The sequence below is a fragment of the Sciurus carolinensis genome, chromosome 9, assembly GCF_902686445.1.
Source record: "Sciurus carolinensis chromosome 9, mSciCar1.2, whole genome shotgun sequence".
Classification (NCBI taxonomy): Eukaryota; Metazoa; Chordata; class Mammalia; order Rodentia; family Sciuridae; genus Sciurus; species Sciurus carolinensis.
The window spans coordinates 131,181,462-131,206,538 of record NC_062221.1 but is presented as its reverse complement, the minus strand read 5'-3'; the positions used below and the strand labels follow the sequence as shown (position 1 = coordinate 131,206,538).

Sequence of the window (25,077 nt, the reverse complement as noted above, 5' to 3'; positions counted from 1 at the left end):
GTGAAGCAGCTGTACTTAACTAAGTTTCACGCTCCAGAGGTGCCAGGCCCGCAGGGCTCTGCGCTCATATCACTGCTCAGCAGCACACTGCCATGCTGGACATGCGACTGTGTATTGGTTTACTCCAAAGCATGACTGGCAGGGGCTCTTCGGATAATTCTGTTTTTACCTTCTTAAAGCTCATCATTTGTTTTAAACACCTATATGGTTAGAATAAGTAATAACCTTGCAAGTTCCATGCTATTCGCAGATGTTAAAAACGATAATTCATTCTTCCAATTATTTCCCCAGATGCTCTGGACTTTCTAAGTATTCACATGTGTCTGGCACCAGTACTGAGTATAAAGCTTAAAGTCACTTCTCCAACCACTGTGTGACTGTTCCAGGTCTCAGAGTAGAATTATTTCTTGCATAATTCAATGAAAACCAGGATGTACAGGCTTCCATGAGAGAAAAAAAATGACCAATCTGTAAGAGGCTCCCTTTTTATACTTCATATACTCTTTTGCAGTTAAAAGATCCAGAAAACAAAATAATTCTGCAATTCCCATCCATGAATCCTAACTGATGCAAACAATTTTTAATGCCTAATATTTTTTTTTCATCAAATAGAAGCAGATAAACACAAAATACCTTGTAGATTTCCTTATGGGCCCTGAAATGAGTTTCACGTAAGACTTGGGGAACCAACCCTTCTGACCTTGAACTTCTCCAAACCACCACATGTCTTGCTGTTCCAGGACGGTGATGACATCATTTTTGTTAAAATTTAAATGGTTGTCTTTTTGGCTCTCCAAGGATACAGGGCTTGTGCTTGTAGCCCCTCCACCTTTTCACCCTTGTGTGGAACAACATAAAGGACCTCTCATTACATTGTGGCTTGTTATCAATCAAGACAGACATGACCCTGGGGCCTCCTCTGTCGCAGGCACACACACAACCAGAAGCACCCTGTATCAGCACAGCACAAGTGGTAGACAGCTCACGGTTCTCAGTAATCATTTATTTCCAAAAGTGGAAGCAAAAACCTGTTGGCCCATTCACAGAGCCATCATCTGGCAATCTAGAACTCCCTACTTATTTTTATCTAATGTGGTATCTTGCTAAGTGGCCCACGCTAGCCATGAACTCAGGAGCCTCCTGTCTCAGCATTCCTGGTAGGTGGGATTGCAGGTGTGCTCTGCTGTGTGAAGCTTTAGAACACTACTTAATAAACCCAGAGGGCATGGTTCTTCTGTGGCACTTGGCTTTGTGCCCTTTATATTTTTTTCCTATTTTAATTCTCAAATTGTCCTGGGCACCCGTCCATTTCCAATCTGATTTGGATTTCTACTGAAAGATTAAACACTGGAACAGAAATTTGATGAGATTATTAACTGCATGGAAAGGGGAAATATGTTGTGCACTGGATTATGCTTGTTTCAGTTCCACTTTAGAGAAACAGGATTTCATTAGCATAACTTCATTAACTTCATTGTAATTACCATTTATTGTCCATCTATGTGCAAGCACTATGGGATAACAAAGAGAAAAAAAAATCTCTGCCTCCCCCAAATACTTCAAGATAAAGTATTTATTAACCATAAAGCACTATAAAAATGGATGATGCGATATGATTAGTAAGGAACTCACAGTTAATGGGGAAGAAAGAGATAAAAATGACTAAGTATATCCCCTGGCAGAATGAAATATGCTACAAAGAAGTTCCAACTAGTCACTGTGGGAAGAGAGAGAAAAGAGGGCTGAAGTCTGCCTGAGGGCATCAGGGCCAGTTTCACAGAGGTGGAGGCATTTGAGCTGGGCCTTGAAGGATGAGGATTTTGGCAGCTAGAGCTGTGTAGGAAGGGCTCTCCAGGCTGAGGGCACAGCACAGGCAAAGGCCTTGAGGTGGCCCACTGCATACACTGCAAAGAGTCCGGGAAGAGGAGCACAATCCAGGGTTGTGTGTAGCCTGGGCTCATGGAGGGGTGTAGGAGGCGATGATGCTGGAAAGGCAGGTGAGGCACTCATTATCTTCTTTAAAAATATAGCATAAAACCATTTCAGTGTCTTAAAACATTTACTAACAAACAAGACAATGCCAACTTTCAATCATCTATGTCAATGGACAAAGGATAATAGTCAAGGAGAGTTAGTTCAGAATCAATTTATGTTTGCCTTTGGAAGTTATTTGTATTTCTGCATTGAGAGGGCTGGGGATGTAGCTCAGTGGTAGAGCCCTTACCTGGAACGCACAAGGCCCTGGGTTCCATCCCCAGCACCACTAACCTACAACACGGTCATTTTCTTCCATTTCTGCCCTTCAAAACCAAGAAACTTTCTCTGGATTCCAACACCCCAGGAACACATATTCATTACCTTCCATTCTTCCTCTCTTGCAGTGAACCCCCTGCCTCACTGTCTCTAATACACGGCCCTTCGGCCCTATCAAATCCTTAGCCACTTCCACTGATTTCTCTACCAGGGCCACTTCCACTGTGTCTTCACAGTTCTTCAGAACCTCTTCCATGAGAAGTTTCCACTATGCTTGCCTTCTGAACCTTTTCACATGGATCTCCAGTAAGCCCAGCCCCAGGAATTGGTACCCTACCACTTACTACTTCTTTGACAACTTGGCAACTGTTTTTAATCTCTCTAAGCCTCAGTTTCCACATTTATACAATAGAGATGATACTCTCTTTAGAAGGTTGTTAAGAAAGCTCAGTAAGATCTATGCATAGTATTGCTGTGATAGCAATAACTGTCATAGCAGGTTATAGTACTGTTATTATTCCTACTCTCAAATTGCAGTATTGCTAGAAAGAGCTGAAGCTATGTGCAAAGATCAAGATTCAGGATAAATCTACCCAGGAAGTTCTTTTATTATTATCATTTTTATTTTTACCTGGGCAATTCTTATTCTTTTTTGTCAGACTCCTAACCATCTATAGCTTGTAAGCTCTCAGGGTTCCTCTGCATGAGATGGACACCATGTATCTGACCTGAGCTCCCTTCTCCATTTACCTCTCTTCACCCACCTTACCAGGAGAAAACGAATCCTGTCTTCTTTTTTGTGCATTTAATGCTGGGCTCAGCTCACACCAAGTAGACTGTCTGACCCTTAACCTTTCAACCCCTTTCTCCACTGCTGACAGCTGGCTGCCTTGCCTTTCCAAAGCCCTCCCTGCATTCCACCACCCCGTCTACTCTTCACAAATCTGTGTGCTCTCTCACCACTCATTTCCTCTTTACCCCCTGGTTTGTCTTTCTCTTTCTCAGATCATGGGGATGTTTAGTCAGCACATGGAGTGGTCTCTTCTGTACCCTGACCATAGCCATCACCACCATAAGCAACCCTTTCCCTCCACCTGCCTGAGACAACTCCTTCCTCCCTGCGGTTTCCCACTATTGCCCACACCACCCCGTTCCTGCACCCCTCCTTTGTCACTGTTACCCAGTCACACTACTGAGCATGGGACGCGTGCCAAATGCTGAGCTGCAGGAGATGCAAAGGAAAGTGGCACTATCCACTCAATAGCTTCCCCCCTTCTTTCAGGTCACCTACACACACGTTCTTGGGCATTTTCTATTTCTCCCCTATTCTCTCAACCTCCTTAGCACTGATTATGACTCTTCTATATATATCTATCTCTCCCCACCATCTGTCCTTCACCCTCCACATCCATGTTCCACTGGCCTGTTAGACATGACTACCTGGATATCTTGTTTTCACCAATAACATAACATATCTAAAACCCAACTACAAACTGATTTGTTCCTGTGCACCTCATTTTCCCTTAAGCTGGATCTTCACCTGGGGTCCCTTTCCTGCTGGCCCCCACAGGTGTGTGACTCATCCTTGTGGCTCCCCTCTGCAATCTCTTGCTCTCTTCTGTCTCCAATGGCTCCTCCAACTTGGTAAACGGGAACTCAGCTGAATCCAGACCTCCCTCGCTCTCACCAGGTGTTATTACCTACTGGTCTTCGGTTCTAATGTTCTTACACACTATCTCTCCAATGAATCTGCCCAGTATCTGCCTTCAAACTGGGTGTTTCCAGAGCAGAAATTGTCCATGAGTCAGTCCCCTGATGCCTATCAGATGGGCATCTGTTGTTTGTTTTGACTGATTATTTACAGAAATTTCATTCCTTTATTTCATTCCTTAGCTTTATTGTATTATTAGAATAACCACCTTTATCCTTTCGGAAATTATTTTTTCTTAACAGGGCACTTTGGAGCTTCCCAATAACCTTGCCAGTAAATATCCAGCAGTCTAGCCAAATGAATTAACCACAATTTTCCTTATACACATCCTGATTCTTTGCCTTAAAGCCTCTCCTCATAACATTTCCTGTATGATATGCCTTCTCCTGTTTTTAGTAAAGAGCCTTTACCCATGGTCAAGATGCAACTCAAATGTCATAAATGAAACCTTTCTGATTAACCCAGGCAGTTTACCTGCACTGAACTCTGACTATTCACAGCATATCTTGGTCTCCTGAACCTGATCCAGAAAGCCAAGACAGTCCCACACAAGTTTACTTCTCAGTGACATCACCAGCAAGCATTTGCTCTTGCCCATACTGCTAAGTCTTCACACCCTCACTGGTTGCCCTTACCTGTCCCAGTACAGGAGATGGGGAGGAGCCAGTGGCTGTAGCTGGAGTAAAGGCTGATCTCTGCCTTAACTGGCCAGCACTGGGTACAGTTAGAGAAGGCTGGGCTGCCCAAGCATCCCAGTTATCTGTTTCTGCTTTCTCATTTGTGCTGGTGGGCCACCTGGAAGGAAGAGCATATTCCATAAATAGTAAGCACTTTCTAACGCATCAGCTTCCCACCCAGAATGACGTGTAAAAACAAAATACAAAAGAAAAAGATGGCACCCTCTGAGTCCATGTACCACAAATCCTATACTTTTTTCTTTTCTCGTGTGGTAGTGGTGATCAAACTCAGGGCCTCACACCAGGCAAGTCTTCAAAAGTTAAAGAACAAGAACAGGAAAGAGGGCTGGGGTTGTGGCTCAGTGGTAGAGCACTTGCCCAATAGGTGTGAGGTACAGGGTTCAATCCTCTGTACCACATAAAAATAAATAAATAAATTTAAAAAAAATTAAATTTAAAAAACAAAAAACAAACAAACAAACCAAAAAAGAGCAGGAAAGAGTGCTGGGAGTAGGTATGAGTCTGTTTTTCACACAATAACCCTCAAGCAAATTACTCTATTTTCTCTGAATCTTGATTTCCTCATTGTAACAGTATTCTGCCACTTTGGGTCTATTATGAGGGTCACCTGAAGTGTTAGGGAAATACTCTGAAGCTCTAAAGTGCTAGAAAAACATACATAATTACCATCATTATTACTTATAATCATGATTTATATAATCATTTATAATAATGATGATAATCATTAATAACATAATAATGATGATCATTAACAATAATAGATGAATGAGAAGAAAGAAATTCAATGCCCCATATGAAAACACATCAGCCTGGCAGCCAGAGCTTCTCTGTCCCATCCATCCCACAGAACACATCTGGTTATATGTCTAGACACCACAGTAACTCCAAGAGGTATCCTTAAAGTAGTCAGCTGTCTTGGATCTTAGAACAGTTCTAATTTTGTGATCTTATAATTTTAGATAAACACATCTGTGTGAACGCAGATTAAATGGAGTTTACTGTTTTAATCTTTACAAAACAAAGAAATTTGAAAGTCAAAATAATTTCTTTGTTAGACTACACATTTTGATTTTTGGTTTGGAAAACAAGACACTTGTAATTATGGCGGAAATTCACACACCACATATTACAAGGAAGAGAGTCATGCTGATTTGATCCTCAGAAAAACATGGTGTTAGTCTTCTATTTTAACCAAGGTTTGGTTTTAAAAATTCTGAACTTTTCCATCAAGATCAAAAGAAGGGCTGGGGAGGATAGCTCAGTTGGTTAGAGTGTCTGCCTCGGAAGACCAAGGCCCTGGGTTCAATCCCCGGCACCACAAAAAAATAAAAAGAAAAAAGAAAAAGAAAGATCAAAAGAGAAAAGAGAGTTTGAACTGGGAAGCCATGCCATTGGAAGGCCATTGTTTATAGCAGAGATTACACATGGAGGACCTTTCTTTGGCACCTTCAACCTTTAGATGAAATATAAGTATGAAAAACTTGCTATTCCTTACATTGTTCCTTAACTTCCTCCTGTACTTGGTCATTATTCTATTTTTCTCCAATTGATCTTTCCAGAAAAATATGCTGACTCCTTGCCTTCAATATATTTCTATCAAAAGATGATTCGATTTTTAAAAAAATTTAAACATTCTTACTCAAATCACTGTTACTAGCACACCAGTATAAGACATTTTTTGACAACTGTACATCTAGATCACATTCCTGCAAGTGGAGGTCTGGACAGTGGCTTCATCTATCTTTCAAACCTCTGCCTACATGCTCTTTGCTTAATGTCATTTCCTGATGACCCAAAGCATGCACCTTTTCACACCACCCATACAATTGTACAAGACTAATGAAAGCAGAAAGTTCTGGAGGAAACAGCTTTTTATCGTATTCTCAGCCACATGGACTGAATTCAATTCTGTGTCTGCCCAGCAAAAAAGTGCTATTTGCCTGCATGCAGGAAATAACTGGATATTTGCTGACTGACATGGGTGTCAACACAGATTCTTAGGAAGCTGTATTTCTCCATTTCTTGCCTAAGAATAAAAATACAGATAAATTACTGAACAAACATGATAATTGGCTTTATTTTGTATGAGGGTAAATAATTATCAGGCAATGGTATCATTTACTTCAGTAAAGAGACTGTCACCCCCATCTTGCCAGCAGACCAATCAGAGGAGGGAGTCATGCAAATGAGCAAGCTCCCTTATCAGGAGGAACAACCCAGGACTATAAAAACACTTAGGGGAAAGAGAGTTATTAAATGGGTTTTCAAAAACTGAAAAAGCATGTTTAATCTTACGTAGAGTGAAGTCGGCCCCAGTTATTGGGGGTTGTAGAGGAATCGGAAGAGGTCACTGCCAAAGGAGCGGGGGTCTCCCGCACAGCCAATTTGGGGGCAGGAGCAGATGTTGGATCAGTCACTGGTTTGGCTGGAGCAGGAAACCTCATTTTCTGGAATCTTCTCTGCATAGTTTGCAGGGAACCATCCCGTTTTTCCTTTAATTCTCCTCCCAAGCCAGCCGGGTTCTCCAGTTGGCTTTCATCCACCTACAGGGAAGTCACAACACTTAATTTAAATGGAACTAAGTCAAACGCTGAAAACACCACAACCCAACCACAACAAGTCCCAAGCGTTGGCTCTGACTGACACACAGAGGGCTGGGGTTGTGGCTCAGCAGTAGAGCGCCTGCCTGGCACATGTGAGGCACTGGGTCCAATCCTCAGCACCACATAAGAAAATAAAATAAAAAAAATAAATAAAAAATAAAGGTATGTGTCCATCTAAAACTTAAAAAATATATATTAAAAAAAAAAAAAACCACTGGACTCACAGCATAGAAATTTCTTTATCCTCATTCTAAGTGTCTGGAAAAGTAGTTCTTACTCTTGGTACTTTTTTAAAAAGCTTTTGTCCTTTTTCTCATAATGGCTGTTCAGATAAAGTTGCCTGAAGTCCTTAGGCACATAGCTTAAATTATCAAGGTTATTTTGAATTGGGAAGTAATCTGACAGGCTTCTTCACTCCGGAAAGTCAGGTCATTATTAAAATAATTTGATTGTTTACTATTTAAAGTCAAAGTCAGAAACAAAGGCCACAATCAATATATATTTAGTGCTCTAAAACCTCTCAATAAGTAGTATTTATTAGCATATGGACAAGGAGGGTAAATAACACAGCCTTAGCCGCTTTCCCTGGGAAGCAAAGCGGACTGTGTGTTTGGTCACTTAAAAAAGCCACAGATAGATGATGATAAAATTGAGGTATGTGATTATTTGCAGCCATAATCAATTTTATTAAAGCCCTCTAGTTCTTTGTACAAATTTAACTTTAGTAGTCACAAAAGTAATGTGAGAATATAGAATTTCTCCTGTGGAAAAATTTCAGAGTCTCTATATTACACCAAGTACTTTTAATGCTTGTGTTTATCCTGGTTCTGATTCAGAAAGCTCATTCAAAATGGCCAAATGATCCTACTTATCTTTATAAGTTGCCTCCACTATTTTATGAGCAACAGAATGATTCTGGGGGATAAGTACTTACTGTTAGAGAAATATTTTCATCACTGTCAATATAAGTCAAATAAGGTCTACAAGAGGCTTTTTATTTTATTCCTTCATATATTACCTAGGGTGGTGTAAAATGTAGAACACTTTGCTGGAATGTAATGTGCTTTATAGAACATCACAGAAATGAAATGAATGTGCAGGGTCTAAACAACAATAATTCGACAAAAATACCAGTTGTCTAATCCATTCAAGTATTCAGTAAAACACAAGGTAAAGCAAAAACTAACAAGCAAACATCTGTACTCAGTGCAAGTGAGCAACAGGGTTTGATTGTTAGCTTATTTGAATAAACGCATCCTTGGGGCAGGGTTGGAGAAAGTGGAATAGAAGGCTTAGTACTTAATTCTACTTATTTACAAAATATCACCTTGGGGAACCTTTACTGTCTTGAATAAAAAGCAATTTTTAAAGCTGAGAATTCTCCAAACAATCAAAAGGAGTTTCCTCAGATCAAGTGCAGTATTTCCAAGGCCCCAATTGTTTCTCTAGATGATAATTTAAGATAAATATCTTTTTCTACCTTGGACATTCTTTTCTGCTCAACTCAGCTAAAAGGATTTCTTCCTGGTTGATAGTTACTGGTGAATTTTGACCTACTGCTAACTGCAGCTGCTCTGCACTGGAAACACAGCTGTTTCTGAGCATGCCAGGGACTCCCCCACGTCTCATGGGTTCAGCAGCCAAGCTCAGTCCCATTTTAGGACCTAAGATGATGCCAACAGGAATGAGCTAAGAGCTGGAGCCAAATAGCCTCAAGACGCAAAACGTAAGGATGGAAAAAGGGCTTTGTGATTCACCCCCTCAATTTAAATACTAGTTCTACAATTTATTAACTGGATGACTTTGGGGCAATTTTATTCACTGGGTGCTCAGTTCTTAATAAAATGGAGATAATAAAATACTGTTTTGACACCTGATTAATATTTACGACTCCACATGGCATATTTAATGTTAAATGAATTAATGATATTCAATGCATATTTTTACTGTTTAATGATAGATTTTTTTGAAACTATTTCTGTTGTCCAGCTCTGACCTTGAGCTGTGATTCTCTTACCAGGGCTTTGTCCAGTTCTGAAAGTTTGATATCTACTTAATTCACCCTATGCAATCTGTTTGCTTCCACATGGAGTTCTCTGCTCTTTGTGCCTGTCTGGGATCCTGGCCTCTCTGGGTTTAACATCTTGCCATATTCATCTCCTACAGGGGCTCCAGTTGATCCCTGACCTACTGGTGTGTGGAACTCCCAAGGGGCTGCCCACTATGGATATCATCGAACGCCAGTTGCTTTACGTAGTTATGTCCTAGGACTGAATGACTTGTCATCCATTTGAGATCCTGGTAAACAGAGTCTGAATGGTCTGGTTATAAGATTTTGAGTGGACATCTGTTACTGGATATGAATCCCAGAGGAAATGTCCCACCCGAGTTAGGGGATCACACCCAGTCTATCCCCAGAAAGGACAGAGAAATGCTGCACCACTGTATACACTTAGGAGTGTCAGTCAGAGGCCACTCAGTCTCTTAGCTGTTAAAACAAGAGCTTCTCCCATCCCTAAGGACAGTTATGAAATCAGTATGTATTCTGCTTTGAGCCAAAGAAATTCACTGATCTCAACATTGACCCAAACAATGCCTCAAATAGTTTAATTTATTCCATGGGATCCATTTCATTGTAATTGATTACATTTTAATTCCAGGTTAGGAGGAGATAAAAATTCACTCAGTAATACCTAAATTAAATGAACCACTAGAAAAGTACAAGGTCAAACTATATAAATGGTAAGTATGTCTTTCTGGATTGGGAAACTACCGAAAATGCTAATCCCATTTTGGAAAAACACAAGATAATGATAAAAGGATAAGCAACAAACTCTCTGTAACAGGAGCTCTAATGTGGAGTTTTCCATAAAGTACACTAACCTACTGGTGGTTATAAGAGGATTTTTATTATTAACAATTTTTGTCGGAATATAACTTCATTTAAGCAGGCTACTCAAAACAACCCAAAGTATTTGGCAGTAATTCTAGCAAAACATTATTGAAGTGAAGTACAAACCTCTGACATCGCTTACCTTTTTGGAATTATGTTACCGAGCTAGTCTACAAAATGTTAGTAATTATACATTGTATATCAGGAGTAATTGGTCCAATAGTCAAATGTCCATAGAGCTATTCAGATACAAGTCCCTGGGCGAAAGTCTGCTAATATTGCCCTCCTCTCTCACTGATTACAAGCTCAATAGTATAGTATTCCTAAGCCCTTCAACCTTGTCATGAAGGAAGTGCTACAACTTGAATCTCAAATGCTCCTAAAGGTCTGTACAGTAAAGCTTGCTGGCCAGGGTGGCAACTACTGGGAGATGGCAGAGCCTTTAGCAGGTGAGGCCTAGTGGGAGGTCTGCAGGTCACTGGGGTGTGCCTCTGAAGGAGACTGAGGGACCTTCCTGTCTTTTGCTTCTGGTCATGAGGTGAGTGGTTTTGGTCCACCACACTCTTACCATGACATGCTTCCTTCCCCAGAGCAGTGGGGTCAGTTGGACTGAAACCTCAAAGACCTTAAGTCAAAATTAATCTTTCCTCTTTATAAGCTAATCATCTCAGGCATATGTTATAATAACAGAAAGCTGAATGACACAGGAGTGAAATAGAAGTTCCCTTTTCCCTTCACATAGCAGGACAGTCAGGGATAGCAAACAGGTTTAAAGCGTGCTGAATCAGAGCAGCTGGCCATGGCTCCCCGTCCCTTGTTAAGGAACACATGGGGAAGCATATTTTGTAGATTTGCTGGTTTTCAAGCAAAAGGTTTTCCGAAACCCCGAGATGAAGATATTAAAACTCTTTTCTAAAGTTCTAACCTGGCGGTCAGCAAACTTTCCTCTGGTACAATGACTTGAGTCTGTTGTTGAACAAAAGCTGATATAGCAACACCTGAATGTATGAGCCTGGCTGTCTCCCAAATAAAACTTTAAATACAACACAGGTGCTAAATCCATGCTTGTAATCCTATGGGTATACCAGTCCCTCAAAACAGCAATGATATTATGGTCAACTGTACTAAACAAACTGAACTTAAAGGTTAAGTTTATGGAAATCTAAGGAGTACAGTGGGAAATATATTAACTACGTGTTTTTTTGTTTTTGTTTTTTTTAATTCTCCATCCAGAGAAAAGGAAAAAAAAATGAGTTCAAATTGTTATGGGAATAACACTAAGAAGACAATTTCTAGAATGCAATGACTGGTTGATGGCGATAACTGCTGAAGAAGTTCCTTCTTTAAACATTTTTAAGAAAAGGATATTTTCCAGAAATGATTTAGGATTAGTCCTAAATCCTGACAGGGGAAAAAAGAGGCGAGGTTAGATCAGTGGTTCCTGAAACTGACTCCCTAACAGACAAACAAGATAATCCTGAAAACTGTATGTGAACTAAAGTTCCCAGAATCTCTGGGGGTGAGCCCAGCAGTTATTTTTTTGAAGCTCCCTTAGTAATTCTGATGCACTCAGTCCTATAGCATTCCCAGGACCAGGATTTAGACGAACAGTTTATATTCTTAAGATAAAACACAATAAAATGGAAGTAAGCAGAGGTCTTCCCATTTCCCAGGCACTTCCAATATGTTATAGAAGTCAAGTTTGATTTATTCACCCTCCAGATAACATGGGACCTCCAGATGAGAAGAGAGGTCATCTGTTTTCAAAGCTTCTAAGCCTCAGTCATCAAGGTCAACTTCAACTAGGATGCCTCCATTAAAAAGTCTTCCCTGAGCACAGCCGTTCACACTCATTCCTTTCCTATTTTAAATTGCTAGCAGTGTTAATGAATATTCATGAAGAACTGGCTTTTTCTTGAGTTTCTCTGGTTTTTCTAAGAAAGATTTTAAATATACGAATGGCAGACATCATCTTATATTTCTTTGCATCTTTAACGACATTTAGAATAGGACTCTACATATTTAATTAAATTTTTGTTAACCATGAAAAATTCATTTTTGGAAAAAAATGGTCTGATAACTAAGTTTTCTATTAGCAAAATATTTTTAAAGTTTCCCCCATCAAAACTTCTAAAATCTAACAAGTACAGTTTGCTACTTTTCAAAGAAGTTTGAGAAACCTGAGCATCTCACGATTACTGTGCCCACAAAAGTACAAGTGATCTCGATATTACCAAGGGAAACTGACCATAATTTTCTGCTACATACTTTTCATGTTCATGTTTCTTAACTGGAAACTTCATGAAATTAAAAAAAAAAAAAAAAAAAAAAACCCACCACATTGCTATCGCATGTCAGCTTTCATCTTTTTTTGCACCAGTTGCTATTCTCATAAAAACAATACAGTTGAATGGCATTTGGCGTGTTCAGTGTGCACTGTGTAGTACAAACTGAAGACATCCCTTTAGCAGGCCACTAAATTATGGTAAGTTATGCCCAACAGTACATCACATTTCATTAAAAACTTTGTATGTTTGAGATAAAGTAGCACCATGAGTCCCAGACATTCTCTGTTATACTTGTTTTTAGTGTGTTAGTAAAAATTACAAATAGGATACATTTGTAAATACGAATATACTGTGGAAGGACATAAGATTAAACATGAAAGCTCCCTCTTTACTGTCCAGTGGTAACTACTGTTAACAGTTTAATGTATATATTTTAAGACTGTTAATTATGCATATACAAACATTCACACATATACACTTTTATTTTTATTTATTTTATTTATGTATATATATATTATATATGTATGTACTGGGGATTGAGCCCAGGGGTGCTTTACCACTAATTTTAAAAATTTAAGACAGGATCTTGCTAAGTTGCTTAGAGTCTCACTTAATTGTTGAGTGTGGCCTTGAACTTGAGATACTCCTGCCTTAGCCTCCCCAGTCACTGGGATTACATGTGTGTGCCACCATGCCTGGCTTACACTTTTATTTTTAATAAAACACAATTATACTACACATATTGCTTTGCTTCTGTTTTTATTAATGGAGAACCAATTTGTATATAAAGATTTATATAATTTTTAAAATACTCACTTTGTATTGCTTAGCACATCATATTTTATTTACACTATTCCCTTACTGAGAGACACTGAGTCGTTTCCTTTCTTTATTTAGTGCTTTTATCAATAAAATGCTATAGTGAACATTCCTATACACATATATTTGTGAATGTGCCTTAAAAAAGTCTAGGAGAGGGAGAAAAGCAGATTTTCTGGGTTAAGAGGAATGAGAAATTTCAATTTGAATGGATATTGCCTCACTGTTTTACAAAGTGGCTTAAGCAATTTATATACTTGTGCTGATGAGATGTGTATGATATTCACTTTCCCACACTATTGTCAAAATTAGGTATTATCAAACTTTTAATTTGCTCATTTGATAGAGGAACAGTGCATTTACTTTTTAAGTTATTTTCCCGACTGCCTATGAAATTAATCATCTTTTCATATACTCTTTTTTGTGGAACTGGGAACTGAACCCCGGGTGCTCTATCTACCCCTGGCCTACATTCTCCAGTCCCTTTTTTATTGTTCCAGACAGGGTCTTGCTAAGTTGCTGAGGCTGGTCTTGAATTTGTAATCCTCCTGCCTCAATCTCCCAAATCTCTGGGATTACAGGCATGGCCATGCACCTGGCTCATGTACTTCCTGAATCATTTTCTTCATCTCTTGATGTCCCTTCTTATGCTCTCCTGGCTTATCTAGGGCTTATGGGTATCTTTCACAGTAACTATTTATAGCCTGGATGTAATATGAATCATAAGCTTGGTCTCTTCTGCACTTCACGATATAGAAATTTTTATGTTTGTGTATTATAAACTATTTTTGCCTTTAATGGTTTTTAGTGACTTAGGAAGACTAGTCTCAGTCAGGAAATCATTTCAATATTCTCTCTTAAAAAAGGTTTCTGAATTTTATCTTTTAAGTTTAACCTCCTTGGAACCTTTTTTGTCCATCAGCTACAACAGACATGTGTGAATACAGGAGCCTTCAAGCTAGTCCTGAAATGGAACCCAAGCGAATGAAAACTCAGCACACAAACTCAGACAATTAACAACTTTCTTTTCCTTTTAAGCACAACCTACTACACGAACTCAGAACATTTTTACCGCCACAACAACATCCAGAGGTATGTGCACTTACACAAAATTAAAGTGATTTAAAAGAACAAAACACTGAATAAGATGCAGACTTCCTGACAGTTAGGCAGCACTTACCCATTCCCCTTTAACCTCCACCAGGAAAGCAAAGGTTTGAAAGCAAGGCAAAATACATGTTTAATGAAATGTCTTATTCTTACAGCATATGTAAACTCATCATCTAATGAAGCTGGGGATCGACTAGTCAATTCAAGAAAAGAATTTAGAATTGTGGTAACTGGTTGCAGGGACAGGCCTGAACATGTTCCTGAAAATGAGCAATACTTTCTCATTAAGATACAGATCACTTGTAACATTCCATAACCTAGTATGAAAAATGCTCATCTCAATTCTTTTCTTTTTTTGTGGTACTGGGGACTGAACCAAGGGTGCTCTATCACAGAGCTACATCCCCAGTCCTTTCATTTTTTTACTTAGAGACAGTGTCTCCCAAAGTTGCCCAGAACTGGTCTTAAACTTGTGATCCTCCTGCCTCAGCCTCCCAAGTAGTTGGGATTACATATGTGGCCACCATGCCTGTCCTGTTAGTCTCAATTTTTAACTTACCTAGCTCTTTTCAGATTCTAAATCATCCCCATACTGAAAAAAAAGCAAGCAAGCAAGCTGCTCACAGCAATATAAACTTGGACCACTTATTCGTAAGTGAATCACTGGATCAAGGAACTACTGTTTTTCTTCAGAAAATAATCATTAATAATAGTAATTTAGGTCAACCACATTGCTTTGTTTTCTTTCTTAAACTGGTTCCTATAGCTTTAGTCACAATCATAAGACTATATTATTATTGTTAAAGGACATAAAATACAACAAAGCAAAATTCTAAACTTTTCATCTGACAATTTTCAGGTAGTAAGGCAGATTCACTGAAGTTAATTCACTACTTCTTTTATGAGTCAAAGTTTACACAATTAAAGGGGAGGGGGAGATGCTTTGAGCCAAAGATTTAAAAGTTATTATTGGCAATTGTGAATGATAAGAGTATTTTGCATTTAAAACTATTTCTTAAAGACTACTTAACAGTAAATAGTCACCTAAACTCAGAAACTTCCACAGATATAAATTTAATAATATGCTAAGGCTGTATTAAGAACATTGTCTTTAATAACTATTTAAATACATCTTTCATTCTAATAAAAAGAAGACTGAGTTCATGCTTCAAAAAATTGGATGCCAGATTACTGAATTTCACCCTCATTGACAATTTTGCAATTGTCTAACGAAGTGGGAAAAGAGGACAGATGCTAATCACCAACAGAACCGACACTCACTGGAGTCTTTCTTACCATGACTATATCTCCCGGCTGGATGGTGATTTCATCATGACTTCTTGACTCAAAGGGATACAGCGCTCGGTAATATACCACTTTTACATTCTCCTGTGCAGAAATTGTAAGCGGGCCTTTTTCTGTGTACAAAAAAAGGTGTGGGGTGGGTGTGACAAAAAACATTATAGGAAACACCAAAGTATGACAAACCAAACAACTAAGGTCTTCTCTACTGCCTACCTCAGATTACATCTGAACTATTTCCATCTATTCAAGGGATTTCTGAAACTCACATGAATGCCAAAGGAGAACAGTCTGAGGTTAGCAACTCAGATCATCAGAGAGGTCACTAGTGGACTCTCTTCAGAGGCCATTCCAATGCTGAGTGCAGCAGAGCGGCCTAAAAGTCTCTTCTTCCTTCCTCTTGGCCTGGGCTCCAGAGGCACACATCTGCAAAGCATCAACACCCCCTCATCCCCACCCTGGTTGTTGAACACAGACAACAGTTAGGATCTGATCCCAGGGAGAAGGGGAATCTGAATCAGCCAGGGAGAAGGGGACGGGAGAGGGAAGCACAACTTTCCACATTAACAGATATGGAAATGTTGATGTTTCAGGTACTCAACATTGTAATATAATACATAAATGCTGATTTCACCATAACAGTTACACTGATATTCCTTGGTGAAGTCTTTTGCTACACATCCTAGGGAAAAAAATCAGCCTAAGGATGAACCCTATATGAAAATAATTTAGATTTTAAATGAAATAAAACTTTAAGAAATGTATGCAATCCAGGTGTGGCACTCTCCCAAAATCCCAGCAACTTGGGAGTCTGAGGCAAGAACAAGTTTGAGGCCAGCCTGGGCAACACGGCAAGACCCTCAGAAACAAACCCTATCTCAAAATAAGAATAAAAGAATAAAACAGGTACTTGGGGTTGTGGCTCAGTGATAAAGTTCCCTTGGTTCAATTACCAGTACCTCACCCCCACACAAAAAAATAAGCATGCCAACATAAGATAATTTGGATTCTAGTTAATGATAACTCCTAACAACCCTCTGAACTTTTCTACTCAAGAGCTACAAATATTTTCACACATATCTGTCTTATTTGAAAAGCAGTAAAGGGGAATTTTTATTTCCATATGGCCTTGAGCTGTGTGATAGAAAAAATTTCTCACTGACCAAATGGGGTAAATAAATCTTCATTTTAAATAGGAGAAAGTACAAGGAACTTCAGTCATGGAGCCTGAGCCAACTCCATATCCCTATTCCCATTCCTGCATACTGCAAAAGGGAAACAAGTAAACCTTCATGGAATGGTTTGAAAGTGTATTTAATTTCTTTCTCTATACTACAGCATTAAAAAAGCACACTGAGCAAACAAATAAAACCAGTATAATTTACCATACAAAGCAAAAGTCATTACTGTCTTACACTGAGTGTTTTTGGCCAAGCTGTACAATATTATACAACCACACAAGGACTTTGAAAGTGTATTTTAGCTTGCCTCTGATGTTATACACTGGACAGTTTCTTATAGTCATTTCAATTAAATCAGTCTTTCATATATCTTTTTTTTTTTTTTTTTTTAAAGAGGCAAATTATGTACAAAGGACACAACAGACTTTTCAAAAGGTAGAAAACAGTGAGTGCCACACTGTATAGGCAAGGGGGAGAGGTGCCACGTTTTGCTGAAGGAACATCCCAGAAATTCCTGGGAAAAATATCAAACAGAAGAATCAACCAATTCTTTTTGCAAGATAAGTATCTATCTTGCAAGCCAGCGTTAGCAAAGTTAGGTGTATGAGTGGGGTTTGATAATGGAACTTGATGCTACTCTGATTCAGTCTGCAGAGGAAGCCTGGATGCCAGTGGAGTGGAGTAGAGGCCACTTAAACAGAGCTTTACTGATTCTGAGGAAGTAAGAGCTGCACTGTCTAAAACAAAAGACTGACAATCTCATCTCTACGATGTACACAAGACAGGGCCTAATTAGACAGACGTTTCTCAAGAGGCTCTTAGAGAGAGATGACTTATCTTCTAGAATCCCTTCTTTTTTTTTCCTCCTGGTGCTGGGGATGGAACCTGGGCCTCATGCATACTGGGCAAACTCTCTACCACTGAGCAACACCCTCAGCCCCTAGAATCACTTTTGGCCTCAAATACCTGCAGTGGACCAGGGTGCTTGGACAGCTGGCTTAGCTGGTTCTTGGTGTGGATGGAAAAGCCGAATCAGTTTGTCTTGTGCTTCCTGTTTGCCTTTTTCCTCGCCATCCTTCTTTTTGATACTGTCTTCCCTTTTCAGCTTATCTTCCTCATGGAGTTTTCTTGGCCGCTGATGCTCATCCTCTTGCTGCACATGCTCCAGCCACTGCTTGTCCCTTTCCTGAGCTCGTCTGCCAACAAAGACGCTTGATTACAGTGAGGAAGCAACTCTAACTGAACACTACTGCTGTCTTTTTTCACCAAAAAGCTCCATCTAGTCAATGAGCTGCTAAACGCAAGGGAACATTGTTCTTCAGATAGAGCAACTGAATCAATGAAACACAGGCTTTCGGGGCTCCAGTTCTGAGTGAGACAAAAATCAAATGACTTAAAAAAACCCAGAAAGAAAATCTGTTCTGTGTTTCATAAAGTGGCTACAAGAATAAGAAAAAGATACTTCTCAATGTTGAAACTGGTATTAAACTATAAAAAACAAAGCCACAGAGGAACATAACTTTTATGAAGATTAAGCATGCCCCAAAAGTTGTAAGTGAAATATTGCTTAAATAAGCCCATGATCAATCAGACCATTAAAGTTCCTCCCTAGCTAAGGGTATACCACATTAACATGCACACATTGCTCCCAATCCTGAAGCTGAAAGCAAGGGATTATTTTATGGAATTTGACAAATTTTTGCTGTTATTCTGCAAAGTAGCTGACATAAGTTAAATTAGGCCTGAAAATTATGTTGGCCTCAATTTGAAATTCACAAGGAAAGACTTGGAATGAGTTTTTGCTCATTCCATTCAAAATTTAAAACACTTTAAATGAAACTAATGTGTAATTTCATATAATTTCACAATTATGATAATCAGTTCTCTATAGAACAACTCCTTTAACACAGACATCGGGCAGGCAGGACCTATGGTTATCCCCATTTTATAGATGAGGAGGCTGAGGCAGAGATATAACATGACTTATCCACATCACACAGTCCATGTCTGGGGTTCAATTCCAAGCAGCCTGCCTGGTTCCAATCTCCACCTTGAACTACTCTACTGTGACAAGGCAATTCACAAGGTTCATCTTTTGGAACTAGAAAGCTACCACAGGAACATAATGTAGACAAATTATACTTTAATTCTCCTTGTCAAAAAATTATATTTATTTCTATTTTATGAACATGAAAATTTAGGGCAGAATTCTTTTTTAGCTTAAACCTTAAATGTTTTACTTACAATTTAAAAACATTTTTTAAGAAAACAGAAAAAAAAAAACCTACATTTATTGGAGGGGTAGAAATGCTAATTGTCATTCTTAACAAACAAACAAAAAAGACCACAATAAAAACAGCTTTAAATTTTCTACCAATGAAGGTCACCAGATGTATAGCATATAACTATCTAATAGCTGAAGATAAGTTTTTGGTACCATTTATGTATTTGAAGTATCTTTTACTATATTTGTATTATGGTATTTTCAGTATTAGATTTTCAGTTTATTTCTACTCGCAAGAATGTCAAAGTTTGATGCAGCATAGTATAAATAATGAAAGTATTTTATAAACTTTGAAGACAAAAAAGGGAAGAGTGAAAGTTAGTTGCCAAATCCAGGGCAGTAATCCTTAGTCCCACCCCCTAGGGAAACCATAAAGTAGTCCTCTAAGCAGATATGAGATCACAACTCCCTCCGCTGGCATTAAGACACAAAAATATAAACAAACAAACAACAAAGTGGACTCAGAATATTACATATACCCATAAAGAAGCATGCACAAGTAAGGGTAGTTTAGCTGAGCTTAGTCTTCAAAGTCAACAACCTGCCTCAAGTGTCAGTTTCTTCCTCTTTTAAAGTCTAATTTCAATAACCAATTTTTATAATTTATAGCAAATCACTGGGATAACTGGTGATTTTTTTTCCCTTAAGGGTCTAAAATTAACTGAAATTCAAAAAACAAATACCTGTTAACAAAATCAGATATACCAAAAGGTAACAATTTCCACAGTTACTACGGAATGTTACAAATAAACTGCAAACACAAACATCCAAACAAAAAGAGACAAGAATAAGTTTGTATCCTAAGCAGCAGTGGCAAATCTTATCCTTTTGTACTCAAGTTGAATTTGCAGTTGCATAAAAGAAGAAAAGAGACAGAGAGGGACAATCCTGGTCTTGCTGGAGAAGCCCTGTGTGGCCAGCGAGCTCAGGGACTTTGATTTCAAACCAGGCACTTTGACCGACACTGTTATTAAAAGGCTGTGGACTGGAAACGTATTTTGGTCATTAGCATGCAAATGAGTCAACCAAGTGTCCCAATTTCCTTGTATAATTCCATTTATCTACATAGGAGAGCTCTGGGAACTAACCAAAACCTTCAGGGGGTACTTAGATATACAAAGATTTATGTATACATGTGTTTGTTCCTGTCTACATACACATTAAAGACTGAAGGCTTTTTCTGATATGGTAACTCCCTGGAGAAGCCAAACAAAGAAGAGTAAATACTTGAAGTTTCTTCCAATGGGACCACAATCCACTGAAAAGACTCACCTTTGGGCTTCTTCTTTTTGTTTTTCTAATTCTAAGATCTTTCGCTCCTGCTCTTTCTGTTTCAGTCGTTCCGCCTCTATGGACTTTTGCTTCTGCAGTTGCTGCTTATTATGTATTTCTCTTAGTTCCTATAAATAATCAAGACACCGTTTATGTAATGATATGAGGGGACAGGCATTAACTATTTATCAGCATGCAGCATTTCACAGTGGGGAGCCTAGGGCACTTAGGAGATGACACTCAGGGCTGAAATGTCATTAACTTGGAAAACTAAGATCACAATACGTTTGATATGCCTGAGCTCCAAAGGCTGCCAGTGAGCCACAACACATTACACCACTTCCCATGATTGATCTAGAAAGAACTAGCTCACGGGGGCCAATGGAGGAGCTGCACCAATAAAGGCTCAGTGACAACAGTGGAAACTTAACCCTTTTTATTTTTTTGGTACCAGGGATTGAACCCAGGGGTGCTTAACCACTGAGTCACCTCCCCAATCCCTTTTTATTTTGTATTTTGAGACAGCCTCACTAAGTTGCTGAGGCTAGCTTTGAACTCATGATCCTCCTGTCTCAGCCTCCTGAGCCAGTGGGATTATAGGCGTGTGCCACCATGCCAAGCTACTTAACCCATTTTAAGACACAGTGATGTTCCTGAATTAAATCTTATAGTTCTGAGAATGAGTCCTCACCCACCTTCACTGGTTTAGAAAACACACACCTCTTGACACACCACTTCCATACAACTTCTCCTTCTTATGACACTGCCTTACAGAAAATGGACAGCTCTGCTCCATGACCCTAATTCTTTCCTACCCCAGTGTCTGCTTCTTCCTGATCCTCTTCTCTTACTAAATCCATGGATGAGGTTGCCAACTGCTTTAACTAAACGAGAAGTCAGGCTGAAAGTATCTAACAGGTCACTAGACGATGACCTCTTTGTATCAGATTTCCTCATTTATACCAGACCCAGAATAACCTTAATTTCCTTAACAGATTACTGAAAATAAAATTAATTCTATGACCCTGAATCACAGATTTAAACACCCAAAAGAACAAAGAACAGGGAAACAACTGATGGGGGGGAAATCTTCTGATTCCACAGGGCTCCAGTGGTCACTGACAAATTCAGTCACCAAAACTCCTCTTACTTGGGTCAATGATAGATCAGGAATGTCAAAGTGCTCAGCAGAGAGGGGCTGGAGGGCGGGTAGCTCAGGGTAAAGTCCTTGCCCTGTATGGAAGATATTTTTGTTTTTGGTGTTGCTGGGATTGAACCCAGCGCTGCTGAGGGTGGGAGGCTCAGTAGAGCCAGGAATGCATTTCTAGTGACTCCTTGGTCAGCCTAACCAGAGCTGGTGCACCCAGTGGGTAGCTTGGAGTCAAGATAGTAAGATTTAAGGATTAAGGCCTGCCCTGTCTTCTGTCATCTTCTTGCTCACTGTTAAGTCCAGATAGCTAGGTTTCTTCCAGGTCTCCTACCTTTAGATTCCTTCTTGATCAACAAAGATAGAGGGATAATCTGTATCAGGTCAGTGTTAAAATGCACTTACCATTCGAAAAAAATCCCAAGGGTTAAACTAACCTTTTCTTACTAGACTGTTACAAGGATCCAGTTGGAATACACATACAAGTCTTTTGGATACTATAAATGGCTCTGCGAGTCTTTAAAAGGGAACAAAGAGATATAGAAAAAACTTAACTGGAGATCAGAGGAGTATGGGGAAGAAGGTACTGGGTAAGGGATGAAACTGGAGAAAAGGTGGAAGACAGGAAGAAAGGAAGGGCTTCAGGGGGAACCTGGCAGATAACACCGGGAACTTTTAGGCAGGAACAGTAGGGACAGGAAACATGTAGGTGAAAATTGGAGGGCTCTTTGCTATTGTAGCAGCCCCGGCACAGGGCTTCTGAATCAGGAAGGGCACCTGGGATGGGAGCTTGGCCAATGAGCAGGCAGAGGTGGTCAAGAATGGAGAGGAAAAGTAATAACGTAGCCTCACTCCCACAGCTGGAAGATCCGACTGTGAGAGAAAAGTCAACTCTAGAAAAAAAGAGTTTCATTTTTTATTACCCTCCTCGAAACCATACTGCAGGATGTAAAACTTAATTTAAAATTTCAGCCATATTAATTTTCAATAGTGATTTGGAATCAAGAAGAAATAATAATCTCCAATAATGAGAATGAAAAATCCGGTTAATATTTTGAAAAGAAACAGAATGAGCCAAATCCTGTTGTTAAGAATAATCTGCACTCTTGGCTTAACTCTCCACTGAAAAGGGGAACTGGAATGGAATGATACAAAATCAAACTCTAACTGCCCTAAGGGAGGGATCAAAGCCCAAAAGTCAGCACACACAGATAGGAAAGACCTCATCTATCATTAGTTCAATGGCAAAGACCTTTTATAAGGAAGCATAAGTCACAGAAAGATTTACATTTTTTCTATTTAAAATTTCATCCTTAACAGCATAAAATTCATACATAGGTCCTTAAATAATTTATGGTGGAAAAAAAAATAAAAACTAAACTACAAGGTCCCAAACTGGGAACCAAGACATCTGGGTCCTAATATCAGGCTCCTGACATGGGTCAGCAGTGAATCATGGAATAGATAATCTTTAGGATTTTTTTTTTAGTTCTAGAAACTCATATTCTCAGACAGTGTTTATCACATGAATATGTACTCTTAATTGACATCAGTGACTCTTTAATTAGGGCTTTATTCTTACTGCAGAAATAAGCCAAAAAGGTACAAACAAAATAACCATGAGCTGAAATTAAACACAAAGGAGTAAGAAATGATAGGAGAGGAATACAAGTTCAGTTTGAAGTTCAAGAACCTGATTACCTATTTTAAAAGTTTCTATTTTATCCAGGAGAAATGTATTAAAAGCAGTGATATTAAATATATTAATAACAGATACAGCATAACCAGAATAGGAACTGGCCATGATGTTCCATGTGCCAGGTAGTCAGGGGCACAAATGAAGATGTTTCATTTTTCCTAAGAATCACACTGCATGTCTCCTTTGTATGCTGAGCTCTAGTAATTGGATGTGGATGGTAAATCATTAATTTCCAGATATAGTCAAGACAGATGGAAATAAAGATAGTAATCTGTTAGGAAGTGCTATAAAATGAAAAAGTAACAAGAAGTGAATTTAAAGAATCTACAGAAGAAATTATGCCAATGAGACGGTTTAAAAAACAATTATTTTTAAATGTATTAAACACAAGAAGGAAGAAAAAATTTTAAATATATTTATTTTTGAGCATAAATAGGTTCAGCATTACAGAATAGGCTGAACCTATCTTTGGAACTATCTAAATAAGCTGCTGCTTCAAGTACCTCCAAGGAAATGGAGCTTGTGGGAGCTATAAAATAACAGATGTCAAAGAAGGTAACAGAAGGCTCTGACAGCTTATGATCCAGATTTGAAGACTGAGAAGATTTTCTATCATTTTCTTCATCCAAGTTAAACACTGCTGAGATACACAATCAATTTTAAGGTAATGGAGGTGACCTTATAAGCAGGACTGGCAGGCATTCTGGGTCTTCTCTATCCTTGGACTTGGGAGTTTAAGATGGTGTAAACCAACATGAGCACAGCATTTATAATTCTGGGATGATAAACTTTTTTAAAAAGTTGAACTTCTGAGAAGGCAATCTATAAATGCTGACCATGTACTAAAAACTGGTGAATGGCTTTCGTTCCTTGGCCATAACAAAGCCTGTTTGGAACACTGAGTCCTTTCACACAGGGTGGCAGATGGCTGCACGATTCTCCCACTATTTTTCAATACTGTTAAAGAGACTCAAGTCCAAGTACAATTATTTAACAGCACTCTTTTGTTTTTTCAGGGAAAAATATTTCAAGGTAACAAACAAATCTGGTGTCATTAAATTGCTTATTTACCTAGGATATTAGTGAATTATTGGGAGAAGTAACTAAGAAAAATTTTACAGCGCTAAATATAATAACTTTTCCTAGTGGGAACCCAATTACAGTGATCCTGCAAATTTCTATTACATGCATTTATACTTGTCACAGTTATTTCTCTACTACAACAAAGGGGAAATGAAGCAAAGAAACTATTAAGAATCACAAGTCAGTATTTTCATTCATGGCTCTCAGCAAAATTAGTTTTTCTAAAGCCAATCCCTCTACGATGATATAAATATGGCTAGGTATTGCTACAAGTGTACAACTTTGCTGATTTTCCCTTAGTAAGGTCTATTCAGGGGTATGATATATTTTATAGTAGTTATAATGGTTAATAATTGAACACTGTCTTCTAATTAAGTATAATTACTTTCTTAATAAATAAGAGATCATTAAACAAGCACTCAAGAAGTGGTAGCTACATGTTACAAATGTGGCAAAAAGGGAAAAAATTATATAACATATGGTATATAAATTATAATAGTAAGTTTTTTTTTTTTTTTTTTTTTTAAGTTTATTATGAGATAAGGTCTTGCTATGTTGCCCAGGCAGGCCCTGAACCTCCTGAGTATCTGAGACTAGAGGCATGCACTAACTGTGCCTGGCTTAAAATAATAATATTTTTATCACCAATAACATGAACATATTTCTAAAGATATAGATTTGAGTTTCTTAACCAGAATCCATGAAAAAGCTTTGATCCTGTTTAAAAACTGCAT

The 25,077-nt window shown here is 38.6% G+C and overlaps 1 protein-coding gene across 1 annotated transcript in view; it reads right to left on the bottom strand.

Annotated features, from left to right (window-relative positions):
* Itsn1 (intersectin 1) overlaps nucleotides 1-25,077 on the bottom strand; it is a 203,526-nt gene that overhangs the window by 62,446 nt on the left and 116,003 nt on the right. The window contains 8 exon segments of the mRNA XM_047565087.1: nucleotides 634-787; nucleotides 790-838; nucleotides 4,600-4,759; nucleotides 6,958-7,097; nucleotides 7,099-7,194; nucleotides 15,651-15,793; nucleotides 17,825-18,054; nucleotides 20,415-20,542. Of these exon segments, the coding sequence (XP_047421043.1) occupies nucleotides 634-787; nucleotides 790-838; nucleotides 4,600-4,759; nucleotides 6,958-7,097; nucleotides 7,099-7,194; nucleotides 15,651-15,793; nucleotides 17,825-18,054; nucleotides 20,415-20,542 (1,100 nt within the window).